The 22,375-nt window shown below is 38.3% G+C and overlaps 1 protein-coding gene across 3 annotated transcripts in view; it reads right to left on the bottom strand.

The window, feature by feature from the left end:
* Positions 1 to 19,621, bottom strand: part of UBA2 (ubiquitin like modifier activating enzyme 2) — a 30,923-nt gene extending 11,302 nt beyond the window's left edge. For 2 of the 3 annotated variants that reach the window (XR_011248695.1, XM_069550335.1), the window contains exons 1-12: positions 19,368 to 19,620; positions 17,400 to 17,483; positions 16,322 to 16,392; positions 15,036 to 15,100; positions 13,409 to 13,509; positions 11,799 to 11,920; positions 8,291 to 8,358; positions 7,703 to 7,824; positions 5,141 to 5,240; positions 4,060 to 4,226; positions 2,054 to 2,147; positions 1,849 to 1,961 (exon numbers count right to left, since the gene is read on the bottom strand). Coding sequence is in view for 2 of the 3 variants with exons in the window: in XM_069550335.1 (XP_069406436.1) it covers positions 1,849 to 1,961; positions 2,054 to 2,147; positions 4,060 to 4,226; positions 5,141 to 5,240; positions 7,703 to 7,824; positions 8,291 to 8,358; positions 11,799 to 11,920; positions 13,409 to 13,509; positions 15,036 to 15,100; positions 16,322 to 16,392; positions 17,400 to 17,483; positions 19,368 to 19,505 (1,245 nt within the window). In the remaining variant the exon portion in view is untranslated. Of the gene's footprint in view, positions 1 to 1,848; positions 1,962 to 2,053; positions 2,148 to 4,059; positions 4,227 to 5,140; positions 5,241 to 7,702; positions 7,825 to 8,290; positions 8,359 to 11,798; positions 11,921 to 13,408; positions 13,510 to 15,035; positions 15,101 to 16,321; positions 16,393 to 17,399; positions 17,484 to 19,367 lie in introns of all 3 variants that reach the window. The other variant, XM_069550336.1, reaches the window with a different exon arrangement.
* Between the last annotated feature and the right edge of the window lie 2,754 nt (positions 19,622 to 22,375).

Raw genomic sequence — 22,375 nt, 5'->3', positions numbered from 1 at the left:
ACCTAAACCAAAAAAAAAAAAAAAAAATTACATGAACCAAGGGAAATAAAAAGCAAACTGCACTGAAGTTACAATTCTCAAGAGAATACCGGACGCTAATACACAAATTCTTACTGTGAAACTACCATGTAGTATGGTATCTGTTAAGATGAATTATCTCTAAAGAAGAACCCTATCGATTCCCCCCAACTTAAAGAAGTAAATCCCTTGACAGGCATTAAGTGCTAGGCAGAGGCCTCCTGTAGCCTCTCCCCACAATGAATACTAAGCGTATACACTTGTACTGCCAAGGCTGGAAGAGGGGACAATGGTTGACCTTGAGCTTCACTGGGAGGGTAACTCTGCTAAGAGAAATCGACAGTAATAAAAACATCTGCTAATATTACTAATACTCAGGCTAACACTTCTATTAACCTATCCTGATACTCATTTATAAATGGGAACAAAGGAAGCCCAGACATATGGGTATCATTAGCCCAAGAGAGGAACAGAGATGAGCAAGTAAAAAAACGAGAAAAATGTTACAGGACAAAGTAAGACACTTGTTCAGGCTGCTATAAAAAGATAAGACATAAAAAAATGTAGTTCTTAGAAATTAAAAACATGATAGCCAAAATAATTTAAACAGAAAGCTGAACCAAGATGTCAGACTGGCATTATGGTTCTACATTCCCTTACCCTAAACTATTTTAAGAATGCATTAATAATGACACTGAAAAGTAAGAATACCATCATAGACTAGACTAGGTTTTTTGCTTTTGTTTTTAAAAGACATTCCTGAAAGTAAACTGGTCCTTTTATTTCAACATTACTGTAAAAAGGACAACCTAAAACAATAGCAAAATATTGGCTCCAATATTTATAGGAAGTTTTTTTAAATCCTCAGTGGTATGAAAGCAAAGTATCTTCAGACATGCAAATTCAATTCAGAAAGAAAGCAGGAATCCAAAGGGAATATTCAAGTGGCTTTATTCTTAAGAGATACACCCAGTCCAACCACTACTAGTGCAGGACAGGAGATGTTCACATCAAGTAAGGGGATGATAAAAAAAGAGGAGAAAAATTTCTTCCCTGCAGAAATAGCAAGAAAAATTATCTCAACCTTGGTGCTTCATGAGGGAAGAATATCTTCCTTTATAATTCATTACAGTAAGATAGGGTTCATGCAGATTTGCTGTCTGAATATATATGTGGGCTAAGCTAAAACAGAATGTAAAAGTGATCTCAGGTTGGTAGAACCCCAGGCACCCAGATATAAACAAACACAAATCCTGTTTGAAGAAATACATCTTCAGTGGGTCCTTAAAGAATTATCACAGATACAGTGTTAACAAATATAATTGTTTAAAAATATATATATACACATATATATATCACATAAGCAAACAAAACACTATGAGAGAGATCTAACAGAAATGACATAAGCTCATCCATAAAGATTTCAGGCATTAACACAACCAAATATAACATAAAGTCACAATAACATAGTTTAAAATAAAAAGGGAGACTGACAAAAATACCTGAAGAACAGGGGACTATAAAGTGACCAAACAGAATTTTAAAACCAAAGTACTCTTAGAATTGGAAAACAATGAAGAAAAGTTAATACAAAGGACCCACAGAATGAGTTCTTCTAAGAATTCAGTAAAACTAGAAATGTTAGAAGCAAACTAGCTTCTGCTTCCATTTTAGACAAAAATAAGAGAAGCAAATGTGTTTTCCTTTTTGTAACTTCCAGGAAGCTTATTTAAACATGCAACTCACAAGGTAACTTGAACAATTACTTTTCCATTGCTTTAAACCAAATGTTATTGTTTTAATTTTAAAATTGCAAATAGAAACACTCACTGTTCTACACTGGTCTATTTTTCCTGATAAAATCTTCAATCCTTCCAATACTATCAACCCAGCAATCACGGCATTAGTAGTAGCGATAGCAGGAATAATGTTCCCTGCCATTGCTGGAAGAAAAAAAAAAGATTAGCTGTTAAAAAAAAAAACAAAAGAATAAACTTAGAATTTAGATGATACAACTGAAGTACAAACAACTTACATTTGATATCGAATCTGCTTTTCATATTCATACTGAAAATATGCATCCTGAGATTTGCAGCAGAGGTGACAAAATCCATTGCAGATGGGTCATCCTGTCAATAATTTAAACAATTTAACAAGTCTCCCCACAAATTTACTAATTTGGCTAGTAATGCTTTCAGAACAGCACTTTCACAAGTTTCTAACATGTCAACTAGAACAAGAGATGCCCTCCAGGGAAAGGCTGGTCTGGAAGAGAAGTGAGCAAGTGCTTGCTTGGGATCATCAGCTCTAGGGATACAGGAATGGGGCCTGCCAAGAGCCAACAGGTTTTAGGAATTCACTCTTGCGTCCACAAATGCACTGGAGACGAAGCGCACAAGATCAGAACACCAATTCTATTTACTGATGGTGGCAAACCTTCCCTGGGTCCATATAGTCAATAATAAGCTTGTCTGACGAGTACAGAACTCAGGGATGAAGACACAGACTGGTTTAAAGCTACTTCATTAAAGCCTCAGAAATACTAAACTACCTCTTTTTGCTTTGTTTCTCCAAACTCCCTTCACAAGCACTGCACTCCTATATTGGCTGATTCTTTTCAGATGTGGCAGGACAAAGAAAGTTTTCCATTATTCCTAAGCATATATCCTACTCTAATTCGATTTCAGCAAAGTTTCCTGCTTTGAACTGAGAAAAGCCATCCTAGCCCATAATGCAGAAACACCAAAGTATGAAAGAAAAAGCACTGATAGGATGTAGGTTCTTCACATACTTATCTGGCTGGCTGAGTAACCACAGGCAAATAAATCCCCCTGACCCCAAATTCTTTAATGTGTTAAACGGGGAAAATTATATAAACATCTTATAAGGCTGTGGTGAGGATAAGTATGATTACTTAAGAGTACCCAAAACAGGGTCCAACAGGTACTTCCCCAGGCAACTGGCCTATCACATCCATTAGTTACAGATTTTACTCTAAGAGAGTAACAATTTGCAGTCCCAAGTTTTGTCACTGAGTCCCTGTATACAGATGAACACCTCCTAAACCAGTTATAAAAATACAATGAAAAAAGGTTTTAATACTGATCCCTTACAGCACACAAAACCTAAAGACTAATGTTTGCAACTCTCCAAAATCTAAATTTACCAGCTTTATTTCAGATGTCTGATTCAACCATTTCAAAATTTGCACATATAAAGCTATCATGTGCTCAGTTGTGTCCAACTCTTTGCAACACCATGGACTGTAGCCCGCCAGACTCCTCTGTCCAAGGGATTCTCCAGGAAAGAATACTGGAATGGGTTGCCATTTCCTTCTCTAAAAGTTATCTCAGTTCTCTAAAACTGATCAAACTTTTCTCCTTACTTTGAAATTAATGGCAAATCTTTACCAACATCTGAACAAACTTTAGCAGATTAATCACTTATACTCATAGAAAGTATTGAGTATAATTTAAAAAAAGTAAAATTAATTCACTAAATACCAAAATGTAACATTTAACTGCAAGATACTATTAAATATTGTTTTAACTTTTAAGAATAATTACATATCCTTATTGTACAGATAAGTCTCTCAGAACTCAAAGCATTATTAACTATTTCAATAGAAAGGCAATTTTATTACTTTCAAGGCCAAATAAGGCCCATAAGCTGTTGTCTCCAAAAGGATATTATGACTTCTATTAATAAATCTCTATTACGTAAGAAGCTCTCTTAAGGCTATTTTCTTAAGTCAGAGAAATATTTTACTCTAGTAAAGTCACATTATTTCTCTAGTGAACAGTTACAAACCATGAACATATTAGAATCTAAAATGAGGTTTTATGATATTGCTTAAATTCACATATAGAAAATTCATAGTTCAATGTAGTAATTAGAGGTGAAAACATCAAAACAAAATCAATGTCCTCAAAATCTGGTAGAATAAAAACAATATCCCAACATTACTAGATTCTGATATAGCTCAAGAACTGAAACACACATTTGATATACAAGTAACTGCCACACATTTTTGACACAAACCTTGTCCCATATGAGCTCAGCTCCATCCCCCTTTTCTGCTAAATGAACTCTCAAAGTCTCAATGCTCTTTGAAAAAAGACACGCATAGCTCTTGACATCTAGAACCTGCTGGTCTTTCAGACCTAACTGGGGTTCATTTTGTTGATCTGATGCACTGGTTTCTTCTCCTGGAAAAAAAGTATTAGAAAATTTACTCCTAACATCTTTCCTCTACTCAGTTTAACATTCAATGCCTGACAATAAAAAAATTATATAATATGAAACAAATTCCATTAAAGTAATTATCACTATGACACAATTATGCATACATATGCAAGAAATTGGTCAATATTATGAAGAATTAAGCAAGAAAATGGTCAATATTGACGTGGGAAAGGTGTGAGACTGTCTCAGAATTTCAGATTACTGGAGGATTCAAGAATACAATGTAGGCAAGGTAATAAGCATTATGCCCAGAACATAGTATCAATAAGTGGAAGCTATCACAGCAATACTAGAATTGAGCTGTAAAAGGAAGCATTTGTTACTGTAGATAACTACAGGAAACTGCTTCAAACTAACACCCTAAATCTCCCGGGAACCTTTTAAATTTCAATATGCTAAACACTGCTATGCAAAACAAGTTGAGACACAATGTGTTGAAAGAAAGCAGTCACTACTACATTAGTTTTTCCTCACTTAAAGCTACAAATATGTCCCAAAGTTTAAGGAACAACACTTCACATCAGGGAGAATATGAAACAATTAAATGTTAACTGATAAGGGACTAGCTTAAAAAATACTGACTGAAAACAGCAAGTCAGAGTATGTAAGTAGTATGATTCCATTTACATAAAGTGACCACACAACTGCCTGTGTCTATGTGCAGTTATCACCAAGACATTCTTAAAACATTCGTAGTAATTATTTCTCCAGGTGATGAGGTATCCAGTGATTTTCCTTCTTCAAACTTTTCTGAACTTTTGAATTTCTTACCATGGGTGTATACCACTGTATACCAAGAAATAACAAGGCTATTTAAAGACTTCAGGTGAGAGAATTTCCAACTTAGGAATCCCAAAGAGAAAAATGTACCCTTCACCTTGACTTTGCACTTCAGCCCAATCCAATGGAACTGGAGGTTTCCTTTTCCGCCACAGTTTGTCCATCGTCAACAGATACCTGATATCATCTTTAAAAAGCTAAGACAGAAAGGAAGAAAGATAAATTCCATGAACCCTACTGTCCCTATCCTGATAAAAATATAACAAAATTACCCTGCTGACTTCACATTATAAAATCTGATTTAAAGATTTGAAGACATGTTATATAACAGTAGATTACAATTCTCAAGGGGGCAGGGCAGGGGGGAAGGTGTGCACCTAAAATCTTTGGGTAAAAAGAAATTTTACACACAACGCTTACACTTGAAACAGTTAACATCAGAGATGCTGAGAAAAGCAGAGTAAGGGAGCTCTGAACTGTGCTGATTGGACCCCATCCTCTCAAACCACTTCCCCATACTGGCTCCCCAGATCAGCTGCAATCACAACCACGCCATTCAAGGGGCTGAGTAAACACACACCAGCTCCACAGAAGTGAGCCTAGAGGAGTCAGTTAGCAACACCTTCAAGTTTGTGGGCACTTGCAAATAAAGCACACACATTTTAAAAGTGCTCAAACAGAAATTAAGAACCGCCCGCAACCCCTTTGAAATGGCCTCCCCTGCCACCCCCCACAAAGAACCTCAAACACACAAAACAATTCCTATTTCAAAACTAAAACCAAACATTACCACATATAGATTGAGACGATCACACAAATCACACTTTCTATGTGGTAGAATTTCAGATGATTTTAATAGTTTGACATTTTCCTTAGTTGTATTTCCTATTGTTGATTTATTCCACACATTTTTTTGAATATATCGGATATGAATTTAGATATGGCTAAAAGTTAGAACTATTTGTCAAAATATATTCAACTGAGTATCTATCAAACATCCTTAATCTTTGGAAAATCAGCCAAATATACAAATAATAGTACAATTTAGTGTGAAAATCACACAGCTCTGAGTACTGTTAAGTTATTCTGTTCTACTTGAGGAACAGGGTCAGAGTTGGTAACATCTGACATGGGTACAAAGGGAAGGAAATGAGGGGTCCTGTATGATTTGTGTAACAAATTTAGCTAGAGACATTTTATAGAGGAACCTTAGTGCTTGGCTGTAAAGTCTGCCAGGCAATGGGGAATTAGCATGGATTTCCAAACACCAGCTCCACAGCCTTCTCTGTTCAACTATTAAATACTAAGATCTTCACACTCTGTCTCTTTCTATAAACCTAACTCAACCAAATCTCTAAACTGGTTAATTACCCACAGGACCATGCGTCATCTCGCTCATGCCCCACAGAGGAATCTCTGTCTGTCGCCTTCCACACTCCCCCGATCCCTATGCACCCACCTGTCTCCCTACCTACCTCAGAGACTGGCACCACTATTCACCTGCTGCCCAGCAGGAAACCGGGAAGTATTCTTGGTTTCTCATGTTATACAAAGTTCAGTCTGTATAAAATGGATAATCCACGCTCCAATGGGACTGCAGATGGGTTCTACTTCCAATTACTCTTTCCACTCTCCCTTTTAATGGGAATTATTTCAGTTCTTCAACCTGAGACTTTCTACACGCTGCACTCTCATCCCCACCCTTATTTTTTGAAATCTGGAGTTGAAATGCCATTTCCTCTGGACAGCCTCTTCTGAACCCTCATTCCAGTCAATAATAATGTTTAATAACACGGAGGGTTAAGTCTACTTATTATTACAGGGTTCCAATACATTTGAACTTAATCTCATTACACCCTGAACTCGAAACTGCTTGTTCAACGTTTGACTTCCCTTCTAGACTCTGAGTTCTCTCCCCTACAAAGAGCTGGGACCCTATTTTCTGTCTCTGTCACTGTTAAAGCTTCTGTACTTTTGAAGTGTGTGGCACACAGCAGATGCTTAAAGTTACCTGTTGAACAACAGACTGGAGACATACTTCAGATTATTCTGGCATTCAACTGCTCAAATTGGAATGGAAATAGGCATATGGACACTAGTTTAGAAAATACTGTCACTATCCATATCAGAGTTAAGCACACTGGATTTTAAGCATAATCAAAATCAGCAAAGGAGTGAAAGAAGAGAAACAGCAGAAACCAAAGGTGAGTTATATAAAGAAAATCAGTGAAAGTGAGGGAAGGAAAGACAACTAAGAGTGCATAAATAAGCCTCTGTATCTATCTTCTATAAAGATGCTATACTGATTTAGTATTCATGTTAAAATTTCAAACCTGTTTATCCCAACTACATCACAATGAATTCACTATACAATGCTGTGTTCTCTGTGTGTGCTCAGTGGTGTTCGACTCTTTGCAACCCAGGGACTGTAGCCCACCAGGCTCCTCTGTCCATGGGATTTCTCAGCCAATAATACTGGAGTGGGTTACCATATCCTTCTCCAGGAGATCCTCCCAGTCCAGGGATCAAACCCATGTATACTGCATTGGCAGGCGGATTCTTTACCACTGTGCCACCTGGAAAGCCCAATTAAATCACACACTAGCTTAAAACAGCATAATAAAAATCGATCCACAGTTATAAAAAAGGCAATCCTAACCTTGGTAAAAAGCTTAACTGGATCATATCCAGTTGATTTAGCCCATTCCTTGGTGGAAACACGTTTAATGTCACCATCTTCATTAGATGCTCTGGCTCTGGCTTCGGCTTCCATTGGTTCCCCTACAAAACAAACACTAGTTTATTTTCAACTGCAGTTCATGTAGAATGAATCTCTCACCCACCTTTGAGGTGTGGGGTGGCATGGGGTCACTCACAGAAGCCACCAGCATGTGACACATTCTGAATTCAAGGAGGAGAATCAGAACATGCTCACCACCGCTTTTTCCTACTTCAGTTTCTGAAGGCCACATGCAGAGTAGTACAAGTACAGACCTGGCAACAACTCCTACCCAGCTCGATTTACTAGATTTGTGAGATTTCTCTGCAGCGTGTTTCTTCACAAGTAAAATGGCATGACTTGTTTTTTTAAAACATCATTTAAAGGTCAAACAAGAACATAATACATTATCTAGCTTATAACAGCAATTATCTCCCCCTCTCCCTGCCTTAAGCTACCAATATTAAATTAGCAAAATAAAGACAGCGGTCATCAATAAAAAAAATATATCCCAACTAGTTTACTCACAGGAAGCTTCAGGGTCAGCTCTGTCAGGAGATACTTCTTGATCAGCATCTTCTTCTCCAAACAACTGGCTATAATTTAAGAATAGTAAATATTTATGTATACCAAAATATTCTGAACAAATGTTACCTTTTCCAAGCTTCCTCAAATCTTCAGTTAGGGATGAAAATTAAATAATTGATAAATTATATTCCAGAAACCTCAAAGTATTTAACCAATCTGTTTAAAACAGCTTGCATTCTCATTTGAACCACAACACAGAGAAGGCAAAATTTTAATAGACCCAGATTCATTTCTGCTAGCTTCTGCAAATTCCTGTTAAAATCACTCATCAAGAGACAGGTGAGTGGCTTTACATTCCAAAACAGACAATATTTCACTTCGAGAATGACAGCTGTGAAGTATACCTGCAACTAGCTATTAAACAAACACTGACACACCTATTACGTGTGAGGCACTGCTGAAGGTGCAGGAAACTCAGCAGTAAGACATTTTATCATAGTAATATGTATCTTTACCTATCTTTACCACTTAAGAGTCATATGAAATAATGGGAAAGTATTAAGCTGAAACTCCCTCTTATTAATCAAGCTATCCTAAAAACTGTTTAATAACTTTTCAGCCTTCATTAAGCACAGGACTTACATTAAAATCCCAAAGATCTTTATCTATTTTACAAGAAAATTGTTTCCAACACTGGTTGTACCCCCAAAATACACTCCCAAAATAGCATGCATAAGTTCCTACCGATCTCTCCAAAACATTTTGCCAAACTAGCAAGTATAAAATATCAATAGTATGTTACTGTAGCTTTATTCTTGATTTTCCAAGTTAATCATACAGTTGAACATTATCTGTTTATTGCCTAGATTTCCCTTTAAGTAAAAAAAAGTGTCTATTAGTATTGTCAGGTTGTCCTTCTCTTATTACAGGAATATATTCCAGACCACAATTTTAGTTCCTTATGTTGCAGTTAGTTCATCCCATATAATAGCTTAATTGTGTATACATCATTGAACCTCTCTTGATGATGAAATACTAAATGAATTTGAATGTATCAATCCTTTTTTATAATTACCACTTTTATATCTTGAGAAATTGTTCTTTAACCCAAAGGATAAAGATTTTCTCCTATATGCTATATCAGAACAATTTAAAATTTTGCCTTTCACATATGAATAATTAATCCACTTGGACTTAATTTCTATACATTATTAAATTACACATATTGTTTTAAGTAGAGAACAATTTTTTCCACATTGGTTCCACTTAGGCTTTAGTCTTCCATATAAATTTTATAATCAGATGAACAAGTCCCATCAAAATCCCTGATAAAATTTTAATCACAATTGTACTGAATCATTAATACTTTATATACACAAACTAAAATAAATGTACATTTTTGCTCTGTCAGCTAAGAAGGCCTAAAACAAATGGCACCCACATCTATGCCTAAACAGTTGTATCCGGGCTTCTAATATCATCCTTCAATAAAAGGAACCAGGTTTCCTTGAAGAAATGTCTAATTCTAGGGCTGAAGCAGGAAATACACAAGATGAACCTGGAGCATCTTATAGTCCCAGAAAGTAAGGAATTACTCCAAAAGAAAACCCCCCGTCACACTTTAATGGCTACATATCAAAGAGCACAAGGCCAACTGAAGAACTCCCAATGGCCAAAGATGGAACAATCTGAGCAACAAAATTAAACAGTGTATTAGATTATAGTGAAAGTCGCTCAGTCACATCTGACTCTTTGCCACGCCATGGACTATACAGTCCATGGAATTCTCCAGTCCAGAATACTGGAGTGGGTACCATTTCCCTTCTCCAGTGGATCTTCCCAACCCAGGAAATTGATTTGGGGTCTCCTACACTGCAGGTGGATTCTTTACCAACTGAGCTATCAGGGAGGAAAAACCCATTAGATTATAACCCAAACTATAAAATACATTCAATATCAATGAATCTACATGGATGACAAACACTACCTTAAGTGATCAAGGCCTACATTAATAGTCATAAATTACGTCGATAACATGTATCCCTCATATGATATGAGGAAAACTCTGAGGTCTTCCTTCCAATAACCTATAACCACACTGATATCAATAAGAAAAACATCAGACAAATTCCAATAGTGGGGCATCCTACAAAATACCTGACTAGTACTCTTAAAAATTAACAAGGTCATCAAAAACAAGCAAAGTCTGAAAAACTGTCACAGCCCCCTTAAGGGGGATCTAAGGACATGGGAAGTAATTATGTGGTATCCTGGAATAGAAAAGAAACACTGAGTAAAAACTAAGGAGATTTAAATAATCTTTGGACTTCAGTTAATAAACAATGTATCAATATTGATCCACTGTTACCTATATATCATACATTAGTATGATAGGATGTTGACAACAGAGGAAACCAAATGTGGGAACTTGCTACCTTCTCAATTGTTTTCTAAATCTAAAACTGTTCTAAAAACTAGTCTACTGAAAAGAAAAAAGTTTCCCAAATAAATAAAACCTGCAAGTGTATTTCTTGTGAAATTTTGTCATTATACCGTTATATGTGTACTTTCCTGAGTGAATATGTTATACCTTAATCAAAACATAAAACTGTTTGCTGCAGACTTCTAGAAGATATCAACTTGATAACGTTCTCTTCTTAGTTTACTAAGAAGGTGAAAAAGTATTTGCTAAATTTTACCAAACATTTTTCCTTTATCTATGAAGATTATACAGTTTCTCTTTCTTAATGAAATAAACAGCATTTACAGACCTTTCCAGTGTTAAATCATGCTTGCATTCCTGGAATAAATACAACGTGGCATCCTTTCCGTTTTACACCATTTAGATTTTTTTACTTTATTTTTGGCTGTGCTGGGTCCTCCAGGTGTGATGTGGTGGCTGCTCCTGCTGCGGAGCCTAGGCACTTGGCTGCACAGGCTCCAGCACCCGTGGAGCACAGGCTTAGCTGCTCCGTGGCACGTGGAGTATTTCTGGACCAGGGACTGAACACGCGTCCCCTGCACTGGCAGGTGGACTCTCAATCGCTGGACCACCAGAGAAGTCCCCCTCTTTCCTTTCTACAGTCAAACCTGCCAATTTATTTTCCACTCTTATCTCAATTACATCCTAATTTTTTTGACTTTATGTTGTTCTTTTTCCAACATGAGTTGGATCCTTTGCCAACTAATGATCACCACTCTTCATCTGTGTAAGCCTGTTAACTTCTTTCAACTACCACAATGTATCCTACAAGTTCCACATGTATTTTCAGTATTATTACAAACTATTCTCAACTTCCATTATTTCTTATTTAACCAGTGAGTTACTTCTAAGTATGTTTTAGTTGTTTTCAAATACAAAGACTTGTGTTCATTTAGTTACATGCCTATTTCCAGTCAGAGTAAGCTCCATCATCGTTGAGTACAATTTCTCCACGGTATTTAAATAAATAACCCCACTGTCCATCACCAGTACTAAAAATATGCCCAGAAATATATATACTCTTACTTGAACAAATATTTCGCCCAGACAATGCAATGAATAGGTTCTGAAGGTGTGTTACGAATTGTACAGCCAGGAAAAGTTCTCTGGGTTGGTTTGGGATGACATTCATAACACTCAGTCACACCCTGCAAAGTAAAGATGTGAGAAAAACATTTAACCCATGACAATGGTTTCTCAGTACTGTAATCCATTCTTTCATTTACATTCCAACTATCAAGAAAATTTTAAAATATTAGTGACTCCCCAAATCCTTACTTTACAGATAAGAAACTCTAACACAAACCCTAACTGAATCTACCAGTCACAGCTAAGGCTAAGCCAGGACTCTTGATTCCTGGCCCAGTGAGGAGAAAACACAAGTTTATCTTGATCACAGTGAATAGAGGAAACTACTGGAAAGACAAATAACAGCTTTCCAACCAGTTATCTTCCAAAGTCGTGAAACTCTATTATTTAAATATTATTTATAGCTTTCCCTTATAAGCTCCTAAAGATTAAGTGAATTTAAAGAATTTAATTTCTAGAGCTAACCAGGTACATGGAAAAAAGTCTTAGGTATTGCTAAACCAAATCTTCATTTCATTGCTAACGGGTTATGTTTAAATTTACACTGGAAGGAATCTCTGAATGAGGTCTACAACACCTGTGATAATTTTTCAAAACTTCAAATGAATATTCCTCATTCTGGCAGTTCTCTATCTCAGTCTAAATAGATACTAGCGTCTCAGTAGTGGATCATAGTAATGAGCAATGTCTTTTTAATAATGGTTAAAGACCCCAAACCTGCAAATACCATTTTAATAAAAATTGCAGCAGATCCAGGGTTTTCTCCATAATGCCATTTCTGGTGTCTTTCCAACACGCTTTCTTGGGGCCAGCCATATAGCAAGCAGCCTATCCCTCATAAATTAATATTTACAAGTTTTTGTAGAATGATATGAATTAAGCTCCCAAAGAGTAATACTAAACACTAAAAACAACTGAAGCAGAGCCACAATTTTTGGTATGGATAAACTGCCAAAGAACAGACAAAAGTATCAAATTTCAAGTAGAGTATATAATTTCTTTTAGTTTCAAGACCTGCAAATGATTCTTCCAATGTATCTGTTTAATTTCTTAAAAGAATTAAGAGAAAAAAAGATTTGAGCAGAAAATGAATAGCAATATTAAGATTATAGAAAACTGAGTTATGAACATACAGGTACTTGTTCTTACTCTTTAGTTTTATCTAAATACTTGAAATACTTCACAAATAGACAAAAAAATTTTTCAAAGTACTCCAGACTACAAATCTGGACTCCAGCCAAAACTAACTTTTTAGAAGCTGGTTTAGCATACATCAACATGTCATGTAGTCTCTTATGCTTGCCAACCTAAGGATTTTAATACACAAGCTACATTTGAATACATGCAAGGATTTTAATACATAAGATCTTTGCCTGTACTCTTTCGTACCTTCACAGCATCCTAAGTTTTAGAGGAGCACAAAAAAATCCTTACATTCTGGAGGCTGACAAACCCATGTAATACATAGCCAAAGTTAACTTCTTCCCTCCTTAAGGTCCCAAATAAATATTTGGGGAGCAAAAACAAACAAAAAAGATGTTCTTTACCTTTTTGATAGTGGTTACTTGCCCAAGATAACCAGCAGTTCCGCTCTCAATAAGAGGGACATCAGCTGCTAGACACATTCTATTAACATGGTTGCGGGCAGCTGGAAGAAAAATACTAGTTAACAGTTCATAGGGGAAAAAAAAAAGGTTACATAGTTACCGGTAATCAGAATGAAATTTACCCGAACCATTCTCTACTGTTTTTATTTCATGTACAATTCTCCTACAACTATGACCAGAATAATACAACTATTATAGACATTTAAGAGACATGCAACAGTAAAATTTCTAACATAAGAAATTCGTATTACAATTTACTATATGAGAAGCACCCCATATACTACTTTTTAATTCCAAAGTGCCATCTTCCTCTTCTACTGCTATGGCTGCTGCTGCTGCTGCTAAGTTGCTTCAGTTGTGTCCGACTCTGTGCGACCCCATAGACGGCAACCCACCAGGCTCCCCTTTCCCTGGGATTCTCTAGGCAAGAACACTGGAGTGGGTTGCCATTTCCTTCTCCAAGGCATGAAAGTGAAGTCGCTCAGTCGTGTCTGACTCTTAGCAACCCCATGGACTGTAGCCTACCAGGCTCCTCCGCCCATGGGATTTTCCAGGCAAGAGTACTGGAGTGGGGTGCCATTGCCTTCTCCAATTACTGTGGCTACCTTTTATTAAACTTGGCTAAAACATTGTTTCAATGTTTTGCAAGCCCTTAACTTGCTCTTATTCTACTAAAATTGTCAGACAATAAATGGAAATGAATGGAGAATATGGAATATCAACTTGGAACTACTAAGGCAGCTTAAGATTGGGGGTGGAGGAAACAAGATAAAGGGAAAAAAGATGAGTCTGGTTAAAAGAGTTATCCTGCCTCTTTCTTACGCTACTTTGTATGTCTTTTCTTTTGATATCTCTGACCTGAAATTGTTACAAACTCACTTGACAGATTTACTTTTACATGTGGAAGTCCTTAGAGAAGGACTAAGTATTTTCATTCCACATTTCAGACACACAGATCTGTTAACAATAACTGGCTATACAGTATTTGATATATGAAATATCACCAACTTGTACAAGTTTAAATGGTCTAAAATGTGTACATGCAACAGGATCCAGTCTGGTATCTCACAGCACCAGATATACCAAAACTAATTCAAGAGCCATGACTTCTATAACTTTGGCATCCTGTTGCCTTACTCTCAAAACAGTGGTTTTTAGCCCTAACTGCCCTTTAGATCATCTGGGAAAGTACGAAAAAAAAAATATGATCATTAGGTCCCACTTACAGAGTCTGATTTAATTGGCCTTGGGTGAAATCTGGACCCTGATATTTCTTAGATCTCCACATAAACAAAGGAAGTCACTGTGTTTAAGTGCTGGGATAATGTGAAACAAATAAACATGCACACAACATACGCAGTCATCCTCTTTAATAATTTTAGCTTCCCCTATTTCACAGCAGTTTCAGTTAAAACTACAATCAAATGGCAATCTTTAAACCTGATCTTACTTCCCTTTAGCTCTTTTAAGATGTAACTTGTAAGGAAATATTTTAATTAACACTAATTGAATAAACAACCTTGTTACGGAAGAAAGGAAATATTTAAAATTATTAAAATAATCTCACCTCTGTTATCTAAAGCATTCATAACCAATATAAATTGTCGAAAAAATTCCACATTATAGTCAGGGCTACAAAGTAAAACAAAAAAAGTCACCAAAACAACTGGCCTTATACATGAGCTTTACAGAATAAAACAGGGTACTAAAAAGCATATTAAACTAATAACAGTGCAAAAATAACTGGTATTAGGGGTCTCTACCATATATATATAGGTCTGACTATTCCCAAATACCACCAACAGATTTAAAAGAAATTATTTCCCTTTAATCCCTGTGAATAACTACACATCCTTTTTGGCCAGTTACCTTGGGCACTGAGCAGAAAACCCGAACTGGCATGACTTACGAGTCCCACCAGGCCTTCCTGGGGCAGCAAGTGCCTGGGAACATACAAAGAATACATTCCCAGGATCTGCCTAGCCTGTGGCTTCACCTCACATGGTCAAGATCAGCAGGGTTCAGGCCCCTAGGGTCCCTGCTTTTAGAAGCACTGGGAAAGCAACACAGGGTAAGAAGGTTGTAGGGCTATCAGCAAGCTTGTAGAGCAAACATCCAGAGAATTAAAAGGAACCTGGAGACATAAATTCCCTGAGAAAGCCTAAGACTTTCTTTAATTCCAGGCCTCAAAAAAGAACTCACTGTTTTTAATACCATTTATACTTGTTAGCCGGACAACAACTACAGATAAAGGATTATTTTAGACACAGGGTTCCTTTGCCCCAACACCTCCAAAATTATATATTTATCCTATCTCTACTGAGATCAGAGAATACTTATGTACCATCAGAATTACTGCCCCATCACAATCCCCAATGTTATATTATAGAACTCACAGCCCTAATAAACAAATTATTTGTGGAAGGAACCTTTTACACTGAGAAAGGCTGTAGCTGAAGTCGACCAGAATGAGTAATATATTTAGAAAGGTCTGAATCATCACATATAATGATTTTTCACAGAATTATATATTTAAAACAGGAATATAAGTTCCTTTTAAGTTTTCATAACTTATTTACGATTTATTGAAAGTATTAAAGTATCTCACTTATCTAAATCATTCAAACCATATGTGTCTGTGTATGAATATATACATATGTATATACAAATACACTGCTAAAAGAATGCCACTAACTTATGTGGGCATAATCTACTGCATTTTCATTATTCCAGAAAAACTTAGAAAGCAGAATGACTATGAGTTCATATATTTAGCTAATAAAAATATACTTTGAAGGTTTAATTAAAAATTCACAGCAAATGCAATTCTGTGACATAATAATCAGAGCATACTTCATGATGCTGTCATGGTAGGCTATGATATTAGCTTTCGGGTAAAACTGCAGTACACTCTCTTTGGCAACCTGGAAAAACAAACAACACTAAATTACTAATGTACTAAATTATTATAACAATTCTAATTATATACAAAATCTATTTATGGCAGACAACTGCTACTTCACCTTATATAATATTTACATTAAAAATAAAATACAAAAATGTAACAGGAAAATTTCAACAAGATTAAGCTACATACACCTATTTATAAACTAACAGGACAGCTGCCTCCTCTCATACATACTTGTACGTGAATGGCCAGCTTCAGCAAAAGTATCAAATGCTTTAACCAAGTATCATTCATCCATTCAACGACTATTCACTAAGTATCTTCCGTATATCAGAATTTGTATATGGCACTTAGCGAATAAAAGTGACATATATCAAATAACCATCTAGATACATGTATCTACAAAGTATGATAATGATACACAGAAAAAGCAGAGATTGTAATGAAAGGAAGATCTGATTTAGAGATTTAGGAAAGAACTCCTAGAGAAAATGTGAAAAATGAAAAGGGGAAAAGAGTGAAAGTTCACCCAAAAGGCTGAGAAAAAAGCAAAGGCAAAAGGTATTTAAAAACCTTGAATCAAGATGGAACATTTAAGGAACTAAAGAAAGGTCAGAATGGCAAGAACTCAGGGGACGCTGTCTTCTTCTAAAGTGAACAATGGCCTAAGTTGTAGCTTCACCTGCCCAAAATACAGGAGAAGCCAACCTCTGAAGAACGTAGAACACAATGCTCACTCTAAGTAAACACTCCGAAATTTAAGCAAGAAGGGGACCCATTTACAGGGTCAGGAAAAGCACTTATCTTCTCTGCAGACAAAAAAAGGACAGCACAGCCTTCAGTCCTTTACTAGACAGATCTTTCTATTCTTCATAATCCCTCAGCTGAAAAAGAGACAATTTTCCCCATATTCTCCCTCCTGCTAGAAACCCCAAGTTAATCTAATGCCATAAATAGAAGATCCCCCAAGGGCAGAAATAATAATGAACAGATAAATAGAAACCATGTGAGAAATACAATTACCTGGGCCTTTGATCTTCCAACATGTTTCTTTTGAAACAAAAACTGCCTGTTGAGGTTGCTGACATCAATAGTATCCAGATCAATCTACAAATACATAGATCAGATAAATCACCAATTTTCTTATGTTTAAGCAATAAATATCACTATTCTCTTCATCCATAACCCAAAACTTTTGGTATTTGCTACATATAGTGGAGAAAAGGCTCTTAATACCAAAGTGTTAAATTGATAAAATAATTCAATACATATTAAAAAAAACAAGGTTTACTTTCAAAGACAACGTCCTCTCTCCCCCTAAAAAACTGATTCTTGTCTTCATTTGCTTGTTTAATCATCCTGGCAAATATGTTAGGAAATTCCTTAGATGGCACATAATCATGTTGAAAATGCATTAAAATTTTTTTCCCTTTTTCAATTTCCATCACTTCTCTATTAATCTCATCAATTACTCTTTCAAATCCAATATAATAAACTGTGCCTTCTTTTTCTTAAATGATACTTGACAGATTTATTGAATTTTTAGCACATTCTTTAATTCAAAAGTCCTTACCCATCCACAATTTTATTTACAATTATTACCTGAGGCCTGTGGAAGGAACCTTCTACACAAGGTAAAGTGTCTCACGTTTTAAGTCTTACCTAATTGCTGTTTAAACGTTAAATACAAGGGAATAAAAAATAATTATAACTAAAACCACTTTCATTCCACTTCAATAAACTTACATGAAAGGTAATCAAACGTTCTGTATAACATCCATGGTTTTGGCTATAATTTGTGAAAATTACCAGTACATATAATCACATAACATTTTTTTTATTCGTGCTTTCTAAATTACTACAAAAACCAAACCAAATAAAAAAAGATCAACATTTATTTCTCAGGTGCCCCAACTCATTGTCTATGACAAAATGAACCTTTTAAAGGAGTATCAGTAATTATCAGCTATGCCACATTCATTTTTGGGATTTGTGATACAGAACTGAATGGGAAGACAAACCCTATAAAAACCAAAGGAAAACGCATAAATGCTTTTCCCTCCAGTCACTCATTTATTAGTTCAGTCGATCATCTCTAATTCCATGTTTCCACTACACCTTAAAACGCTATAAACTCACAACCAAATTGTAGGTTACAACTCCAAACCTCTTAAGTTTACATAACAGAAATAACCTGACTCAAAATTGCAGCAGATTCTCGCCACCGCACACCAACGCAAAAGTTAAAATCCTAACCAATACCTTTAACGAAATAATCTATGGTGATAAAAATGATTGTCACGCAGATTGTCTGTACCCAGAAGAGAGGAGCGCAAGCCCCAAAGGAGTCCTACGAGTTGCCTGGCGACCCAAAGTAAGTTACCAAACTGCATCTCACTTTTCCTCTTATTTGTTAAAAATAAAATGGGATGAAAAACAGCGCTTACAAAGCCTGATAGCAGTGACGATTAAATACGTTAAGGCGAGTAAAAACCTCAGGACACAGTCGGACGCGGGACAAGCGCTCAGTAGGTCCTGATTGTTATTACCGCGCCATACTCTGTTCTGGATATTAAGAGGGACTTTGAACACTCGCAACATCCTCAAGGGACTCGAAACAACCATCTCCTGCCTCCCGTTCAAACTGGCGTACCGCTCTGAAGCGAAAGCACGAGGGCTCCTCCACAGCCCAGAGCCGCCACAAATTGGCGGGGCGCGGGCGGGGGCGGGGGCGGGGGCGGGGGGGGGGGAGGCCCACCGCAGGACGCCCGGAAGACCCGGGCCCTCGGCCTCAGCATGCGGAGCGGGCCCGGCGAGCGGCAAGGCCCGCCCCGTCGCTGTGAAGAGCTCCCTCTCCGTGGACAGCCACGACACTGGGGCCTCTGGGTCTGGCCCCGTGCTCTCAGCTCCAGTCCCGACCTCCGGGCCCCAAGCCCCCCGACCCCGGCTCCACAGCCCGCCATTCAGCCCGCGCGCACGCCTGGCCCTCACCAGGTCGATGTGGGAGAAGCCGGTGAGCACGAGGTTTTTGAGGAGCTCGCAGCCGATGCCGCCCGCCCCCACCACCAGGACCCGGCCCCCGGCCACGGCCTCAGCCAGTTCCCGGGGCAGCCCCCGCGACAGTGCCATGGCGGGACGACCACGAGCCGCGGCGGAGGCGGAGGCGGGAGAAGTGAGCCGCGGCCGGAAGCAGGTGGGGGAGGGGCGGCCCAGCTTCCGTTCCTGCGCACGTCGGCCGCCTATCGGCGCCGAGTGGGCGGAGCCCGAGGGTGTGGCCAGGCCGCCGGCCCTAGACAGGGCTGGGCTATGAGCGAAGGGCTTCACACCTGCGGTAGTAGTTTCTCAGCGACGCGCACGGCCGGGTCTTCGGCCTAAGTAGCCTAAGGATGGTGTTTGGCCTGGGATTTGGAACTCCCAACCAAAACTTCTAACAGGTTAGAAAACCGATGTCCCTCTATGTAAAGAGCTCTTACAAATTAACAAGAAAATGAATGTCACACAAAAAATACAGGCAATGGGTGTGAAGGAGCACTCACGAAGACAATGGGCAATATGATCAATATTGAAATTTCATCAAAGACATGCAAAATAGTTTTCAAATGCTTTTCACCCATTGAATGGCAAAAACATTGTGTTAGGCACTCCCACACACTGCAGGTATACTAAGGCAAAGCTTCCTAGAGTATTGTGGCAATTTGATATAAAAAAAACCCTAAAATTATGCATAGCTTTTGATTCATTCTTTTCAATTCGAGGAATTTATCCAATGGCAGTTATCACTGGTTAAAAAAATAATTAAATTGGAATAGAGAGGCAGATGTACAGAATGGACTTGTGGACTCAGCAGGTGAAGGGGAGCGTGGGATGAATTGAGACAGTAGGATTGACATATACACACCACCATGTGGGAAACAATGGGAAGCTGCTGTATAACATAAAGAGCTGGATGCATACTTTTCTTTTTTTGAAAAATACTTTGCAGCATATGTGTAATGGAGTAAAGTCCTCTTGTGCCCCAAGTGAAAAAAGCCAAACTCTGACAGTGGGAATTTGTAGATGAGCCACCCCACGCCCGAGGAACGGAGGCTGTGCGATGGCCCTCTCAGGAGCTACTTCACGTTCAAGGTCAGGAGGGGCAGCTGTGAGGAGATACCCCTCGTCCAAGGTAAAGAGCAGCGGCTGTGCTTTGCTGGAGCAGCTGTGAAGAGATACCCCACGTCCGAGGTAAGGGAAACCCAAGTAAGACGGTAGGCGTTGCGAGAGGGCATCAGAGGGCAGACACACTGAAACCATAATCACAGAAAGCTAGTCAGTCTGATCACACGGACCACAGCCTTGTCTAACTCAATGAAACTAAGCCATGCCGTGTGGGGCCACCCAAGATGGGCAGGTCATGGTGGAGAGGTCTGACAGAACGTGGTCCACTGGAGAAGGGAATAGCAAACCACTTCAGTGTTCTTGCCTTGAGAACCCCACGAACAGTATGAAAAGGCAAAATGATAGGATACCAAAAGAGGAACTCCCCAGGTCCGTAGGTGCCCAATATGCTACTGGAGATCAGTGGAGAAATAACTCCAGAAAGAATGAAGGGATGGAGCCAAAAGAAGGGGACGACAGAGGATGAGATGGCTGGATGGCATCACTGACTCGATGGACATGAGTTTGGGTAAACTCCAGGAGTTGGTGATGGACAGGGAGGCCAGGCATGCTGGATTCATGGGGTCGCAAAGAGTAGGACACGACTGAACTGAACTGAACTGAAAGACTTATTGCAGGGTGTCAAGCAAGGAAGTGGGAGGCAAGCCTTAGGTCCCTTCAACTTGGTCTTTGAGTTAGGGGATTTTTTTAAGGGGAAGAACAAAGATTAATCATCATCTTGTGACATTTTTAAATAGTAGTTTGGGGAGTTAGGATATGTCTCTAGTTTACAATTCTCTGGCCACGTGGTCCATGCCTCTGGGATCTGTTAGCTCACCTTCCTCTGGAGAAACAACTTGAGTTTGTACCTTAACAATGACATCTATAATAGCAAGTTTACTACATTAATGAGGTTATCAACAACAGCAATTTTAGTCATCTGACTCTGGTTGATTAGTGTTCAGTTAGCATCAGACTGAGATCAGAGGAGGTTAAGAAAGGGAGTAAAGTTGTGGAGAGATTTATCATAAACTCACTAAGGGAACTTGGTTTCAGGAGTGGGGGAGACTCAGTTTCAATTACAAAGTATGTAAAAGATTAAATTTTATTTAAAAGGTTTCTCAAATGGCAAGAAAATAACCATGGTTAGCATTTTTGTGTACTTATGTATGCTGGAATTGTGGAGAATTTTTATTTCTTCTCTAAACTTTCCTGTATTTCCCAGATGCTCATGCTCCTCAAAGAAAATGTGAACTTTAAAATCGGAAAAAAATTATTAGAAGAAAAAAGGAAAAGATGGTGTAAAAGGAAAATCCAAAGAGTCATTATTGCTAAGAGAGCTCTCTAAAATGGAGCTGGAAGGCCACTGATAAAGTGTAACTTATGCAAGGCTTCCGTGAAGAAGTGAAGTGAAGTTGCTCAGTCGTGTCTGACTTTTTGTGACGCCCATGGACACCAGGCTCCTCCATCCATGGGATTTTCTAGGCAAGAGTATGGGAGTGGGTTGCCATTTCCTTCTCCAGGGAACTTCCCAACCCAGGGATTGAACCCAGGTCTCCCACACTGTAGACAGAAGCTTTACCTTCTGAGCCACCAGGGAAGTCACCGTGAGAAGGCTTCCGTAAGACCCCCTTATCTGTCTGCAGTGTCTGTATCTTCTGGACCCCAAGGGCTTCCCTGGTGGCTCGGACAGTAAATAATCCTCCTGCAATGTGGGAGGCTTAGGCTCAGTCCCTGGGTAGGGAAGATCCCCTGGAGAAGGAAATGGCAACCCACTCCAGTATTCTTGCCTGGAGAATCTCCATGGACAGAGGAGCCTGGCAGGCTACAGTCCATGGGGTCACAGAGAATCAGACACCACT

Source organism: Ovis canadensis, chromosome 14, assembly GCF_042477335.2.
Source record: "Ovis canadensis isolate MfBH-ARS-UI-01 breed Bighorn chromosome 14, ARS-UI_OviCan_v2, whole genome shotgun sequence".
Classification (NCBI taxonomy): Eukaryota; Metazoa; Chordata; class Mammalia; order Artiodactyla; family Bovidae; genus Ovis; species Ovis canadensis.
The sequence above is the reverse complement of the archived record's forward strand: the minus strand, read 5'-3'. Positions and strand labels throughout refer to the sequence as shown.